Source organism: Peromyscus californicus, unplaced genomic scaffold (genome assembly GCF_007827085.1).
Source record: "Peromyscus californicus insignis strain IS unplaced genomic scaffold, ASM782708v3 Scaffold_4__1_contigs__length_199733344, whole genome shotgun sequence".
In the NCBI taxonomy this organism is placed as follows: domain Eukaryota; kingdom Metazoa; phylum Chordata; class Mammalia; order Rodentia; family Cricetidae; genus Peromyscus; species Peromyscus californicus.
In genome coordinates, this window is record NW_026294562.1 from 72,827,732 (window position 1) to 72,843,946 (window position 16,215).

At 42.9% G+C, this 16,215-nt stretch overlaps 1 protein-coding gene across 8 annotated transcripts in view; it reads left to right on the forward strand.

The window, feature by feature from the left end:
* The window catches only part of Ate1 (arginyltransferase 1), a 132,772-nt gene that overhangs the window by 511 nt on the left and 116,046 nt on the right, over positions 1-16,215 (forward strand). For 3 of the 8 annotated variants that reach the window (XM_052713365.1, XM_052713359.1, XM_052713360.1), the window contains exons 1-3: positions 2-222; positions 4,450-4,513; positions 7,615-7,677. In XM_052713365.1, coding sequence (XP_052569325.1) covers positions 117-222; positions 4,450-4,513; positions 7,615-7,677 — 233 coding nt within the window. In that variant the 5' untranslated portion in view covers positions 2-116. Of the gene's footprint in view, position 1; positions 223-4,277; positions 4,342-4,449; positions 4,514-7,614; positions 7,678-16,215 lie in introns of those variants that run through there. The other 5 variants (XM_052713366.1, XM_052713361.1, XM_052713362.1 and 2 more) reach the window with 3 other exon arrangements.

Here is a 16,215-nt window from a genome sequence, read left to right on the forward strand (position 1 = left end):
ATCTGCCGAGGCGCGCGCACGGCATTGTGGGGTGGTGGAGGCGACGGCGGCGGCGGCGGCGGCGGCGGAGGCTGCTGCGCGGGACTGGGTGGCGCTGAGCCGGCGGGGCCGAGGCGATGGCTTCCTGGAGCGCGCCTTCTCCCAGCCTCGTAGAGTATTTTGAGGACCGGTCCTTGTTCCACTGTGGCTATTGCAAGAATAAGTCGGGCAGTCTCTCCCATGGTGAGCGAGCGGGGCCGGCGGGCGTGGGAAGCCCGCAGCCGCGGCTTTGGGCCGGCGGGGGGGGGGGGGGGGGGGTCTGCGTGGTGACGCTCGAGGGACTTGGGCGGCCGCCGCCTGTGGAGCATCGGGAAGAACCCCGGGTGTGCTCCGCCCTCGCTCCGGTCAGCGAAGAGCTGCTGGCCTCTGCGAGACGGAAAGCGAGGCAGGGAGACGGGGAGGCATCCCCGTGCCCCCCCCCGCCCCCCCCCCCCCGCCGATGGGGCGGGAGAGCCGGGGCCTCCAGCTGCCTGTGTGGAGGGGGCGTGTGCGTGCACACCTGCGCACTGCCATCTTTGGATGAGTGTGCCTGGGAGGACACACGGGGAACCAGGGGCTCTATTTGCCTCCATCTGCTGGATTTTTTTTTTTTTTTTAATCAGGGACTCAGCCCTGCCATTCTGTCAACCCACCTCGAAGAGCACAATAGCGTCAACACACGGTGTTCTGTCAGGATTCGGGTTTCGTTCCTTTTCTTAATTTTTTGGTTTTTTTCGAGACAGGGTTTCTCTGTGTATCCCTGGCTGTCCTGGAAGAACTCACCCTGTAGTCCAGGCTGGCTTCGAACTCGCCGCTTGCTTCTTCCCCCCTTTCCCCCCAAGTGCTGGGATCAAGGGGTGTGCCGCCACCACCGCCTGGCTAGGATTCAGGTTTCTTAAGGAAGATTTGTTTGTAAACTGAATACCGTACTTAATGTCTCATGTGTCATGATTGGCAAACACGGAATGTAGGAGGAACGATTTAGATAATCCAACAGGTGGAAAACGAGATAATTGTGAAAAATATAAATTTAGGTTAGACGTTTGTGCATTTTGAAAGACTGTTAGGTGATTTAGTCGAGTATGGTGTGCTGGTTTACAGATTCATTAAAAGTGTTTATTAGGTAGCCAGGCAGTGGTGGCTCACGCCTTTAGCTCCAACACTCGGGAGGCAGAAGCAGGCGTGTTTCTACCTAAGTTTGAGGCCATCTTGGTCTACAAATCGAGTCCCAGGACAGCCAGGGCTACACAGAGAAACCCTGTCTTGGGAAACAGCAACAACAAAAGTGTTTATTGGGGAACAGTGTGTTATTAGGTGAGCTGTGGTCTTGGGTAGACAGTTACACAATCATTAGAAGTACCGTTATGAAAGACCAGTTAAGTGGAAAAATGCTTACAGCATAGGGTTAAATAAAATAAACAGGATGCAGATGGTTTACGTGACAGCTGAGAGGATTAAGGCCCAAAGAGAAGCACCTCGAGTATTAACAGTGGCTGCCTTTGAGTGATAGATGCACTATTCTTTTTCAGACTTTGTATGTTCTGACTATAATATCTGTAGGGCAATATTACAGTAAATATGACTGAAATTTGATACTTTAATAGGGAGACCTTATCACCTCCTCACCCCCAGTAATTGGCCAATATAAACGTTTTGTGTTTCAAGATTTGTGGGAGAAAAGTCTTTTCATCTAGAGAAATAATTATAAATTTCTAACATTTCAGTTTTAATATTCACTGTAGGGCACCCTTCTGTTGGGTGACTGATATTCCTATTATAGACCTGACTGGCCTCAAACTGCAGAGGATTAATTTGAGGTTTAGATGAGTAAATTGTTGGTATTAGAGAGTGACTGCCATTTGAAAGTTATTAGTTTTTCTATTGTTGTGATAAACACTATGACCAAATGCAGTTTGGGGTGTGTTGTTGGTTGTTTTTGCTCTTTTGAGGGGCCTGCCAACCAGCTCCCAAATAAATCACTCACAGAGACTTATTCTTACTTATAAATGCCCAGCCTTAGCTTGGCTTGTTTCTTGCCAGCTTTTCTTAAATTATCCTATCTATGTTTTGCCTCTGGACTTTTCCCTTTTCTTCTGTTTATTTTACTTTTACTCTTACTCCTTTACTGGCTGTGTGGCTGGCTGGCTAGGTGGCTGGCCCCTAGCGTCCTCCTCTCCTTGTTCTCTTGCTCTTTTTGCTATTTATTCTCTTTGCCTGCCAGCCCTGCCTATCTTTTCTCCTGCCTCTGGGCGCTTGAGCTCTTTATTAGACCATCAGGTGTTTTTAGACAGGCACAGTAACACAGCTTCACAGAGTTAAACAGATGCATCATAAAAGAATGCAAGACATCTTTGCATCATTAAAACAAATGCTCTACAAATGTAACACATCTTTTTTTTTCAGAGCTGAGGACCGAACCCAGGGCCTTGTGCTTGCTAGGCAAGCGCTCTACCACTGAGCTAAATCCCCAAACCCAAATGTAACACATCTTAAAATAATATTCTACATCAGGGCAGAAAGGGTTTATTTATCTTTTTGTGTTTTTTTTTTTTTTTTTTGAGACAGGGTTTCTCTGTGTAGTTTTGGTGCCTGCCTTGGATCTCGCTCTGTAGACTAGGCTGACCTTGAACTCACAGAGATCCATCTGACTCTGCCTCCCGAGTGCTGGGATTAAAGGCATGTACCACCGCTGCCTGGCAGGTTTATTTATCTTACAGCTTAAAATCCATCCTGAAGGGAAGTCAGGGCAGGAAGTGGAGGCAGGTACCTCGAGGCAGGAACATGGTGGCAGGAATGAAGCATAGGTCATGGAAGAACTGGTTTACTGACATTTCTATTGGACTCTGACACCATTTCTCCCCAATCTGCATGCCATTCTATAAAGTATGCTCTTATACATATCTCTGATATAATTTCCTTAATTTACAAAAGGAAGAAAAAAATCCTTGTCTTTTTAAACTTTAGGTATACCCTTTACGTGTTAATTCTCCTCATCTTTTTCTCTCCATAGTTTCATAGTTATTCCACAATATTGCTAATGTCAGATTCCCTGTCATCATCTTTTTGTACCCTTGGGATTTGAGTTACTGTCCGTTTACTTAACCTAAAATGAGTATTTCTATGTATGTTTTTATTGATCATGCCTGTGCTGTACATATTATGCATAACAATTATTAGAACTGACATAATTTTGTGCTGGTTAGGTTTTTTTTTTTTTTTTTTTTTTTTTGGTCAGCTTTCTACAAGCTAGAGTCATCTGGGAAGAAGAAACCAACTGAGGAAATGCCTCCATCAGATTGACCTGTACGCAAGTCTGCTGTGGCATTTTCTTGATTAGTGATTGATGTAGGAGGGCCAAGGTCACTGTGACTGATGGGCAGGTGGTACTAGAGTGTACAAGAAAGAAAGCAGTCCAAGCAAGCCAGTAAGCAGAGTTCTTCCATGACCTCTGCTTCCGTTCCTGTCTCCAGACTCCTGCCTCCAGCTTGCCGCCTTGAGGCACTGCCTTCAGATTCCTCCCTCCAGTTCCTGGCCTGACTCCCTTCGTGATGGATTGTAAACTGTAAGATGAAATCAGCCCTTTCTGCCCCAGACTGCATTTGGGCATGCTATTTATCACGGTAATAGAGAGTAAACAAATGCCAGCTCTCAGATAGGTGAGACCAGTGTGTTAGCTCATTGGAGATACCAAGGAAAGTTGGTGTGATGAAGACCAATTCCAAGGAGGATCTAGATTTCTGTCAGAGAGACTGTTTATTAATCTTCAGTTAAATGGAATTTGAATCACTTTTGATGTATTTGATTCTTTAGTTAGAATAGATTTTGTTTTGATACAGGGTTTCTCTTATGTAGCCAAGGCTGGCCTTGAACTCATAGAGATATAACTGCCTCTGTGTCTTTGAGTGCTGGGATCAAAGGCGGGTGCCACTACACCTGACTTTTTTTTTGGACACAGGGTCTTATGTTACCCAGGCTGGCTTCAAATTTATTATATAGTTGAGACTGGTCTTAAACTCTCTTGGTCCATCTGCCTCCACCTGCCTTTACTTCCTAAATTCTGGGATTACAGGTTTGTGTCACCATTCTTATCTTAAGAATAATATATCTTACTTTTGTTTGTGTTGTATGTATAATGTTCAGCATGAAGTGCATACAAATTTTTCATTACTCCAGTATGAATGTTCTAGAATTTTAGTCTAAGTTTGCCATTTTTATTTTTATTAATTTTTTTATATAGGACCTTACTAGGTATCCCCGACTGGCCTGGAATGCAGAGATCCACAAGATTCACCTGTTTCTGCCTCTGGAGTACTGGAATTAAAGGTGTACCTTAGCACACCTGATCTAATTTACCTTTTTTTTTCTTTTTTTAAAAGAGCACTTAGAATTCTAAAAAGACAGTGCAAATTAACATGGTACTTGCTTTTTCAGGCATGTGGGCACATTCCATGACAGTGCAGGATTATCAGGATCTTATAGACCGAGGATGGAGAAGGTAAAACTCTTTAACACAGATCCTTTCTGCTATTGCTCAGTTGTATCTTATAACTGCACAGTGAGAATCGCCTTCAGAATACCTTAAGTTGTAAGGAAGTTTAAGAAAATGTTTATTACATTCTTTTGTGTAGTTGATTTTCTCGGAAATTTATTAGCAAAGTTTAAAAAATTACACATAAAGCAAAGTACATTATAATGAACCTTGTGACAGTTACTGGAATTATTCTAGTCTTTCACTAATTTTCCATGCTGTCCCTCCTCTGCAAAACAATTGACAGCAGATTCCATGCTAATTATTATTGTAGAAAGCATATTGGTACAGATATAGCTAAGAAGAAATAGTTTTCCTTAGCCAGGTGGTGATGGCACACACCTTTAATCCTGGCACTCAAGAGGCAGGGGCAGGTGGGTCTCAGTGAGTTCGAGGCCAGCCTGGTCTTCAAAGTAAGTTCCAGGACAGTTAGGACTGTTATACAGAGAAACCCTGTCTCGAAAACGCCCCCAAAAAAGAAAGTTTTCCTTTAAACTTATCTATCATACCTTTATCATCTTATAAAATTAATACTAATTTTTTGCTGAGTGTGGTGTCTCATGCTTGTAATTTCAGCACTAGGAAGCAGAGATCAGAGGTAGGTGGATATGTGTGAGTTTGAGACTAGTGTGGTCTACATAGTGAGCTCCAGGCTAGCCAGGGCCTGCATGGTGAGACCCTGTCTCAAAAAAGCGAAAACAGGCCGGGCGGTGGTGGCGCACGCCTTTAATCCCAGCACTCGGGAGGCAGAGCCAGGTGGATCTCTGTGAGTTCGAGGCCAGCCTGGGCTACTAAGTGAGTTCCAGGAGAGGCGCAAAGCTACACAGAGAAACCCTGTCTCGAAAAACCAAAAAAAAAAAAAAAAAAAAAAAAAAAAAAAAAAAAGCGAAAACAAAAACAAAAATTAATATGATTTTTTGACACTCATTTAAAAAATTGTTTTCAAAAGATTTTATTACTTTGTGTGTGTGTGTGTGTGTGTGTGTGTGTGTGTGTGTGTGAGAGAGAGAGAGAGAGAGAGACAGAGAGAGAGAGAGACAGAGAGAGAGAGAGAGAGAGTGTGTGTGAGCGAGCGAGCACGAGCGCAAGCACAAGCTGGTGAGCTTGTTCAACCAGCTTGTGCATGCTTGGCAGCAAGCACCTTTACCTGGTGACCTGTTTGGCTGGCTTACTGAGTTTTGATTATTGTCTAGATTCACGTCTTTCTGTTTCTGTATGTTGTTTGGGTGGACATGTGTATAGGGGCTGACTTGAGAAGTTTTCCTTGATCGCTCATCACCTTATGTATTGTAGCAGGTCTCTCACTATGTCCAGAGTTAGTGACATTTTGGATAGTTGGGCTAGCTAGCTTGTTCCAGAGATTCCCTATCTGTGCCTCCTGCAAGCCCACATTACAGATGGCTGCTTGGCTTTTGGGGATCTGAACTCCAACCTTACACTTACACAGCAAGAGCTTTTATTGCTGAGCCTTCTCCCCAGTTCCTAGATTGTCTTTTAAAAAATTCCTTTTTTTATGCTTACTTATTTGTGTTTGGGAATGGGCTTGTGTGTGCTACAATGTATATGGAGGTCAGAGGACAACATATGGGATGTTGGTCTTTCCTTCTACCATGTGGGTTCTGGGGATCAGATTAGGTCATCAGGCTAGGCAGCAAATGTTTTCATCCATGGAGCTATCTCACTGACCCAAGATTGTCTTAAACACACACATGCACACAGACACACAAACACATATCCACACACATACATACACCCAGTTGATTAATTGATTCTGTAATTGTTCAAACGTTGTGTTTCTTGGTAGGATTTTTTTGTTTTGTTTTGAGACAGTGTATACTATCTACCCTTGACTGGTCTGGAATTTTCTGGGTAGACATGGGTCTACTTCCTGAGTACTAGGATTAAAGGTATACACCACTGAGCCTGGCTAGATAGTTTTTTTTAAGTAACTTATAGGAAAGTTTTTTATATAAATATAAACAATATGAAGCATTAAGTACTGAATGCCAGTATTCTCTAAAGCTGGGGTTGAGTGTGCCAATTAAAATGTTAACACACATTAAATTTAATGTGAGTCTCAAAATGTAGATGAAGGTCAGATGTTGTAGGATTTTGGATGACATGACACGGATCCTTGTTAAGGTAAGAATGAGCCATTCAGCGATTTTATGAGAGTAATGTGAGGAAATTTGTTTTAGAAAGGTTCATTTATAAGTTAGAGAGGTATTTGCGAGGACACTCATGGAGGCAGGAAGACAGAGTTCCAGAGAAGAAACAAGGGCTTCTGTCTTACGTTAGTGGAAATGAAGAGAGGACAAATTTAAGATATATTTTACACATAGAAATCTTTCTGGTAGGATATGGAGGTGAGTCAGCGTCATGATGTCTTCAGCATACAATGTGGTAACAATAGTCTAAAATGACCCTCAGGTTCCTGGCTTGAGAAATGAATCAGTGGTTCTACCACCCAATAGGCCTACAGTGCCTATAAATGAGGCTTGTTTTATGGTACTTTATGCGAGCACTTGTGTGTGTCACCCTGAACAAGGTCCATCTGTCCCACAGCATCATGGGCATTTCTTTTTTAATTTAAAAAATATTTTTAAAATTATATGTATAGGTATGTGTCTGAATGGTGCAATGTACATGTGAATGCAGGTACCTTCAGAGGCCAGAGGTGTTGGAGCCTTTGGAGCTGGAATAAAGGGGTTTTGAGTGCTGGGAACTGAACTCAGATCCTCTGCAAAAGCAGTACATGCTCATAGCCACTGAGCCAGTGCTCCAGCCTCATCACACACAGCTTTATTACTGTCCCTGTGGTACTGATACAGTAGCAGATGAAGACATTGAAGGAGTTGCAGGTGCTGCTGAGAATGTAATTGAGAGGATTGACTTTGTGGTATATCTGTTAAGGTTTAGGAAGGAAACAGTTGGTTTTTTATGCTATTGATTAGATTTTTACCCTTCTTTTAGAGTTTTTCTAATCTATTTTGGTACATGTGAAAAGTATATTTTGGTACATGTGAAAAGTATATAAGAAATTAACAAGCTATTTTTATAACTTTTAGAAGTGGGACATATGTGTACAAGCCTGTCATGAATCAAACCTGCTGTCCTCAGTATACGATAAGGTAAGGATCTACAATACAAAGATTGTGTGTATTCAAAGTAGAATCTTAGTCTTTTAAAATATTACTTCTACTTTAGTAAGATATTATAAGGGAAAGTAAAGTAAAAGAATTGTCTTTTCTACATACTGATTTGAAATCCACATATTAATAAGTAGATTCTAATATTGTTTAATTAGTCCTCGTATAAAGATGTTATGAAAGAAATACTTTCTTTGTTAGCTAGTGGATACAAATTATCTTTTTTTTTTGAGACAGGATTTCTCTGTGTAGCCCCAGCTGTCTCTGGAACTAGCTCTATAGACCAGGCTGGCCCCAGGATTCACTTGCCTCTGCCTCCTGAGTGCTGGAATTAAAGGTGTGCGTTACCACTGTCTGGCAGAGTCTAGTGTTTTTGTTTTTTTTTTTAAATGGAAAAAGTAAACTAATTTTTGCTTTGAAATTGCAGATAGCTTCTTGGTTAAGGGGGGGAAGCTCATGTCCACTTTTCCTTCTCAGTGCTGGGGCCCTGTCTCAGTAACAGTTTCTGTTGCTGCAATGAAACACCATGACCAAAAGCAAGCTGGGGAGAGCAGGGTTTATTTGGTTTATACTTCCAGATCATAGTCTCTCAGTGGAGGAAGTCAGGACAGGAACTTAAGCATGAAGTGTTGGTACCTGGTGGCAGGAGCTGATGCAGAGGCCATAGATGGGTGCTGATTACTGCCTTGCTCCCCATAGCTTGTCCAGCCTACTTCCTTATAGAAACCAGGACCACCAGCCCAGGGATAGCATCACCCACAATAGGCTGGGACTTTCCCCATCAATCACTAATTAAGAAAATGCCCTACAGCTGGATCTTATGGAGGCATTTTCTTAATTGAGGTTCCCTCCTTTCAGATAACACTAGTTTGTGTCAAGTTGACATAAAACTATCCAGCATAATTAACCCCTTGTCAAGTTGACACACAAACACATTATTGTTAAGCCACAACTTTTCTTTTCTTATTTATCCCCAAGATTACACGTTAATCACAACATAAAATATTTTAGTAACTTAAGCCTCATAGTCTTACAAATTTAAACAGTTTAAAAGTTGTGTCTTTAAAACTATCCAGTCTACTTTAAAATCCATATTCTCTGTAAAAACCCAAAATATCTTTTAAAAAAAAAGTTGAGTCTTTCAACTGTGGACTCTTGTAAAATCAAAAAAATTAAGTCCATTCTTAAAGAGGGAAGAACCAGGGCACTGACTGTCACTAACAGAACAAAGCAAAATCAAACTCCAAAAGTGTAAATGACTCAATGTCCAGTATGTGGGATTCATTCACAATCTTCCGGGCTCCTCTAAAGGGCCTGGCTCACTTCTCCAGCTCTGTGTACAGTTTGTCTTCCAGGCTCTGGCAGGCTCTACTCCACCACTGCTGCTATTCTTGGTGGTCATCCCATGGCACTGGCAACTCCAAAATGCTGGGGTTCACTGCTGCAACTGGGCTGCACTTTCTCTGATAGCTTCTTCTAGGTTCTCTTCATGGTGCCAAGCCTCTGCTTATCTGCATGACCCCTTCAGTCCTGTGTCTTCAGCTGCCCTAAGGCTGCACCTTCACTCCTCCTGGCCTCTCACAGTGCCAAGCCTCAGCTGTTCTCCATGATCCCTTTGTGCCTTCAAAACCAGTACTACCTGGGTGACTCTAAACGCTACCAAGTTTGGCTGCCTCTGGAACACAACTTGTGTGCTGACTCTGATAAAACTCTTTTCAGAAGATTTCATCTCAGTGATGCTGTTCTCTTATTAATCACCACTAATATTTCGGCTCTAGCTGACCAGTATCAAGTACCCCAGCAAAGCAAAGGTTTCACCTTAATAGTTCTGATATCTTTTTAATCACAGCTGATTTCTTCAGCCTCAGCTAAGCAGAACCACAGAATTTTTTTCTTTCTTTCTTTCTTTTTTTTTTTTTTATATCTTCTCTCTTTCTTTTTTTCTGGAACTTGCTCTGTAGACAGGCTGGCCTCAAACTCAGAGATCTGCCTGCCTCTGCCTCCTGAATGCTGGGATCTAAAGGCGTGTGACAACCCCGACTGGCAAGAGCCACAGAATCTTAATTTAAAATAACCAATGGTAGAGTCTTTAAACTTCCCTCTGAAACTTTACAAGCTAGACCTCCATCTTCTGCACTGCCCTCAACATTCTTATCTTCCAAGCTCCTACAAGACAGCTCACCAAGCACTAAACACTCAATGGCTTTTCTTGACCAAAGTTCCAGTCTCTGCAATTCTCTAAAACAACATGGTCAGGTCTGTCACGGCAATACCCCATAGACTCTGTGTGGCTTGAACCTGTGCAGGCCCTGTGTGTGCTGCCACAGCCTCTGAATTCATATGTACATTAGTCCTGTTGTATCTGGAAGACACTGTTTCCTTGGAATCATACATCCCCTTTGGCTCTTAGACTGTTTCTGCCCCCTTTTTGGCATAGTTCCTGAGCCCTCAGGAGAGGGGTTTAATGAAGACATCCCATTTAGGACTGAATGTCCCCAAATTTCTCAGTCTGTGCATTGTCCAATTGTGGATCTTACAGAGTCCAGCCTTCTGCAGGTCAGACAGACTGGGAGTGAGATGCAGAGTTGGTGAGAAAAAACACACAGACTTGTTTTTGAGGGATAAAAGTTCTTTTTCTTGTTTCTTTATTTTTCAGACACCCTTTTTATATTCCCCACCATTACAGAGAGGAGTATTTTTCTCATAACCAAAAGTCACATAGTTACTACATAATCACTGTAAAAACATTTTTCTGGAACAAGTCAACCCCAATACATTTCTAAACTACGTATTTATGCATTTTCTGAGAAACATACACTCAGTTAAACATTCTTCTTTTAGACGTCTCACATACCAGGAGCCTTTCAACCATAACTATTTACATAGGCAGTAGTTTTTGTAATTGCCAGGAAAACAGGTTACTTATTTCATTTTTCATATTTTAGAGTTCTGCTCAACTAATTAACCATCCAATTCTGTTTTCTAGTTACATGAAGTCAGTTATTTAAAGCTTTGTTTCAGCTGTGATATACACTGAAACCCATGAACACATTTCCTAACATCAAAAAAAACTTGAGCTAGCCTAACTCTTGGGACTTGATTGTTTTCCTTAATCATCAACCTAAACCACACTCTATAAGCTCCTCAAGTGAAACTCCTAAGTCCTAGCTGTATGATACTTCCTTGGTCCTATTTTCTATCCTCTGCAGCCTCTGCTTTATCAGGAGTGGGGACAACAATGTATCCTACCTTTACCTATATTCATTTTCCCACTAAACTAATCTCTATCAAATCCCTTACTATATTTATTAGAAATCCTTAATCATCAAAATTCTATTTAAACTAACACTATTGTATAAAGCCATTACTTCAGTTAAACAGTACAGCCTAAGAGGAAATCATCCTCATAATAATCCACAGGTAAAAATGCCCAGTAGAACGGGATATTTCCATGAAATAATCACATTTTGTTAAAAAAGGCAGTGGCAGTCCTCTCACACCCATTTACACCATGCCAGATGCCAGAGAAAAATGGCAGTAGCAAACATGTAAAGGCCAGCACTAGCAGGAGACATTCTGGAGCCGAAGGCCTCGGGGCCTTGCCTATCCAAGATTCATCCATCAGAACCTTGCTTCCTGGTGGGCTGACTTCCTGAAGCTCAGGTGCTACCTGCTGTTCCTCTAACATGGCCACTGGCAGGGTCTCTGTCTTAGTTATCACAGATTGCAAGAGGAAGCCTCTCTGTTGCTGTCTGAATGAGACACTGATTTATGGGTATAGCAAAATGTTGTTAAGAGTCAGTTTATGGATATATGTCCTTTTAGCAAGACCAAAATTATTTGATTTTCCCCTAGCCACATGGCCACATGGCCACATGAGCAGTGTCAGGCATTCCATCTCATGGAGTGGGTTTTCTATCCAATCAGAGTGGTTGGTCACTTCCACAGTGTTTGTGCCACAATTTCACCAGCATAGCTTGCAGGCAGGTCACTGTTGTAGGTCTCAGGGTTTGTAGCTGGATTGATGATTACCGTTCTCCTCTGGTAGCATGCAGTGCACCTTCCAGAACCATGAACACTGGTTAGTAAGTGTGAAGGCTCTAGTTAGGCACCAGCTCAACTTCTTTGTTTTCAGTGAGATATGATAGTGTTGTCTTTAGCAACAGGACTTTGTGGAGAGTGACCAATCGCCTTGGCAATAGCCTGGGATATTTGGGGGCTTCCATGGGGCCCATTTGGTCAATGACTCAACTAGATGTGACCTGCTCCCTGACTGGAGATGTCTCGTTGGGGCACTGTCTCTCTCCCATTATTTGGTGACTCCATTTATATTTCTTTCATATGTATATATTTCTCCCTCTCTCCCTCTTCCCCTCTCCCCCTCTTCTCTCCCTCTCCCTCTCTCTCTCTGAGAAGCTTCTAAAGTTGGAGGTTTCCATATGACCCCTCAAATGGCCTTTAGTGTTAGTTGTTCCCCCACATTCCCTCTCTTAACCTTCTTATCCATCCTCCTTGTGGTGGTATTGTGTTCCCCAAAATATTGTGCACCCTAATAAACTTATCTGGGGTCAGAGACAGAACAGCCACTAGATACAAAGGCTAGAAAATGGTGGCACTCACACCTTTAATCCTAGCACTCCAAAGGTAGAAATCCCTCTGGATCTCTGTGAGTTCAAGGCCACATTGGAAACGGCCAGGCATGGTGACACACGCCTTTAATCCCAGAAAGCGAGCCTTTAATCCCAGGGAGGGGTGGTAGAAAGCAGAAAGGTATATAAGGCGTGAGGACCAGAAAGTAGAAGCATTTGGCTGGTTAAGCTTTTAGGCTTTCAAGCAGCAGTTCAGCTGAGATTCATTCTGGATGAGGACTCAGAGGCCTCCAATCTGAGGAAACAAGACCAGCTGAGAAGTTAGCCAGGTGAGGTTAGCTGTGGTTTGTTCGGTTTCTCTGACCATCCAGCATTTCACCCCAATAACTGGCCCCGGGTTTGGTTTTATTAATAAGACTTTTTAAGATTCCTGCTACACCTCCTCCCCATTTCCTCTTATTCAATTTCCCCACTGTCTCTCCATGACTGTATATTCTAGTTCCCTTTCCTTGGGGGCCCTCTTCTTCCCTCCATAGTTCCTCTCTTGATTCCTAACCTCTGTGGTTATATGGATTATAGCATGCCTATCAAAGGCTTAAAAGCTAACCTTCATGTATAAGAGAAAACACACACAGGGTTTCTCTGTGAAACAGCTCTGACTGTCCTGGAACTCACTCTGTAGACCAGGATGACCTCAAACTCAGAGATCCACCTGTCTCTGCCTCCTAAGGGCTGGAATTAAAGGTGTACCTGGCATACAACTTTTTGTTTGTTGGTTTGTTTTTGTTTTTCAAGACAGAGTTTCTCTTTGTAGTCCTGACTGTCCTGGACCAGTCTAGCCTCGAACTGAGAGATTGGCCTGCCTGTGCCTCCTGAGTGCTGTGATTAAAGGTGTGCATTACCATGCCCGGTGGCATTCTTTTTGTTATTCTCTTGTCTGAAGTGTATTCTTTGAAGTCTTTTATGTCCTCAGTGCTCTGATACTTCAAGTTTGGTCACATGCCTGTTTTTACCCATCACATGCAGATATGAGAGGATATGAGAAGCCCTTTTCTGAGTTGCTCTCATTGTATCCTTCAGATTGGAAGCATTTGCTTGCAATCCTTTCTTAATAGTTTTTTTTTTTTTTCCTCTTTAGTGCTTCTATTCAAATCTTGAGCCTTCTAGATTGGTTGTCTGTGGGAGTCCTCTTTCCCTCTCAGCCTGTGACCACCAGGTCGAGAGGGGAAAGAGGCAGAAGGGGCGACAGAAAGCTTTGTGGGAGACCCATGAGCACAGATGGAGGGAGGGAGATGTCTTTACTCAACTTTGTTCCAGAGTATAAGGAATATGTAGGATTGGGGAGCCATCTTTACTCAACTTTGTTCAGAGTATAAGGAATATGTAGGATTGGGGAGCCTGGGGACAAACCCTAATTGTCAGTAAGTGGCACGCTGCTCTCATGAGGCTTAGTAGGTGGCAAGTAGGTTCCTATAGCAGAGCTCCTAGCACAAGTCTTAGAGGGATCTGTGCCAAGGGTCAAGTTAAAGTTTGGAGACAACTTTTAGATAAGGTCAGTCCTCTTGGCACAGGAGAGACATTCTCCAGATGAGGGCAGGTAGAGAGCAGGAAGCCTTGCTGGGGAGGGAGTGAGTTTCTGTATTGCTGGGCTTAGAGAGAAAGCTGCTAGGCTATGGCAGACTTCAACCTCTAACCAGCCAGCAATGTATTCCAACAGTTCTCTACTTTTTCTTTTTAGTTTTTCATCTCTTTATTGAATCTTTTGGGAAATTTCCTTTTTTTTTTTTTTAAACTCTCCTACTTAAAATTTTTCCCATCAGACTTTACTACTGAAAACAATTTTTTTTTCCTTGGCTTCTCTTTCTCTCTCTTTTATTTTTTTTTTTTTTTTGCGGGGGTGCTGTTATATTTCTAACAATTTTAGAAAAATAAGAGATTTCAAGTTTTTCTTCTTGTATAGTCTTCTGTATGCTTTTTTCAGTTTGTTTGGCACCTGTCTTTGTAGTAGATACTTTGCTCAAGTGTCTGGTGACCCCAGCTTTTCAGTGTCCCAGTAGAAATTTCTTGCATCTAAAGAATGGGTCATTTTTTTCTATACATTTTAGGTACATTGCTTTGGGTTGGCTGTTGTGTTGGAGATTCTGTGAAGTAAGTATTTTTAGGTCTGATCACTTGTTTGAGAGAAAGTGTACAATGCTCATGGTCAAGGGTTAGATGGAGCTGTCGGCATTCAATGTGTAGACTTCTTTCTGCTCCTGCTTTAAGTGCATGCAACATGGAGAAGGCCCTGTCTTTGCTCTTCCCTGAAAGCTGAATTGTGTAAACAGTCAACTATGTGGAGTTGAGAGGAGGTCATGGGACTGTCTTGAAAACAGATTTTGAAGGTGTCTTTGTTGGTTGAGCGGCGGCCATGCCGATGGAGGAGAGTGCTGGATGTATCTGAGACGGAAGAGTCACGAGCCATGGTTACCTTTCTAGAACTTTATTGGGAGACAGAGGGAGAGGGAGGGAGGGAGAGAGAGAGAGAGAGACCGACCGCGTGGAGGAGGGAGAATACGGAAGGAGAGGCCATACGGAAAAGACAAAGCATAGAGAGGACACGCCCGCTTTTAGGCTGGGATGCCGTCGCAGGATAGTGACGTAATTAAGGACATAATCCTTACATCCCAGACTTTGGCTTATTATAAAAAAGCAGGTAGATGGGAATAGGGGCGTCGTTTCTCTCAAAGACTGCTTCCAGCTGACTGTTGGATGTCGGTTGGCTCTTGGGGGAGTCTTCTGAGGTAGGCAGGCGTTGTGGATACTGTCTGCCATCCGTTTGCTCTGGAGACATGTATCCCTCTTGGCTGTGACTGGGAACCTTCTGTCTGACAAGATGCTGGTGACATAGAAAAAAGCTTAGAGAGAAAAGAATCATTATTATTTTATGTTGGTAGATCCAGTCTGTCCAGATGGATTTTGAAACATGTTAAACTTTATCAGAGACAGATTATTTTAAAGTACTTGTTTCCTTTACTAGTTCGGCATCCAGGAGACAGGTGATCAATTGTTAAAAGCATCTCACAGTAATAGATGTTTACATTAAAGTCTTTTTTGTAGTGCCCAGACGCTTTTGGGTCTGGGCGTGTAAATACCTTTTAGCTGTTACAGTTTCTTACTTGATGATCTTTGGACTCTGGTTCTGTGGTGGTCCTGTATCATTGGCTGAACAGTGAGTTAGAATAGGGAACTGGGAAGAGAAAAGCTTGTGGTGCATGAGAAATTATTTTTTGGAATTAGGGACAACGCAAAGATCAGGGCCCTGTCTGTGTGTACGTGAGAAATACAGGCAGTAGGTCTGGAGTGAGGCAATGAGCTCTTATCTTAGCTGGAAATCTTTTTTTCATTAAGTAACTCTGAAAGTGCAATTAAATCTGGTGAGGTAGGTAAGGCTGTCCTCTGTACCCGACAATAGAGAAAGGAGAGGTGACATCCCAAAACTCCCAGGACCAAGTCAGTGATTCTGGTGTCCAGAAGGAAAGAAATGGATCGCTTCCCTGCTGCGTTCTGGGTCCCCTGCCATGTCTGTAGCCAAGCCTAGGTCTGCTGGAGGTCTTAGCTTGATGTACCCATGCATTTTGGTGCCTGGGGGCAGTCAGCTGACTCGTTGTCTTTCTAGGTGGCACTTTTAACAAGGCTGTTGATGGCCTGGCAGGGCATTTGCTAGCTTGTGGCCTTTTTCCTTACTTAAAACAGGGACCCAATAGCTTTCGGGAGTCAGCGAGTGTCAGCATTTGGCAATTTTGTTTTCGGGCTTTTATCTCTTCCCTGGCACACCTTAAATGCCACAGATGACTCCTTTGCCTGTGGGGTCAGGAGCCTTGCTCTCCAGATGTTTAAGTTTTAGTCGGGGAGGTCTGGGGAGTGTAGCTAGAGTTTTCCTGCCTGGCCC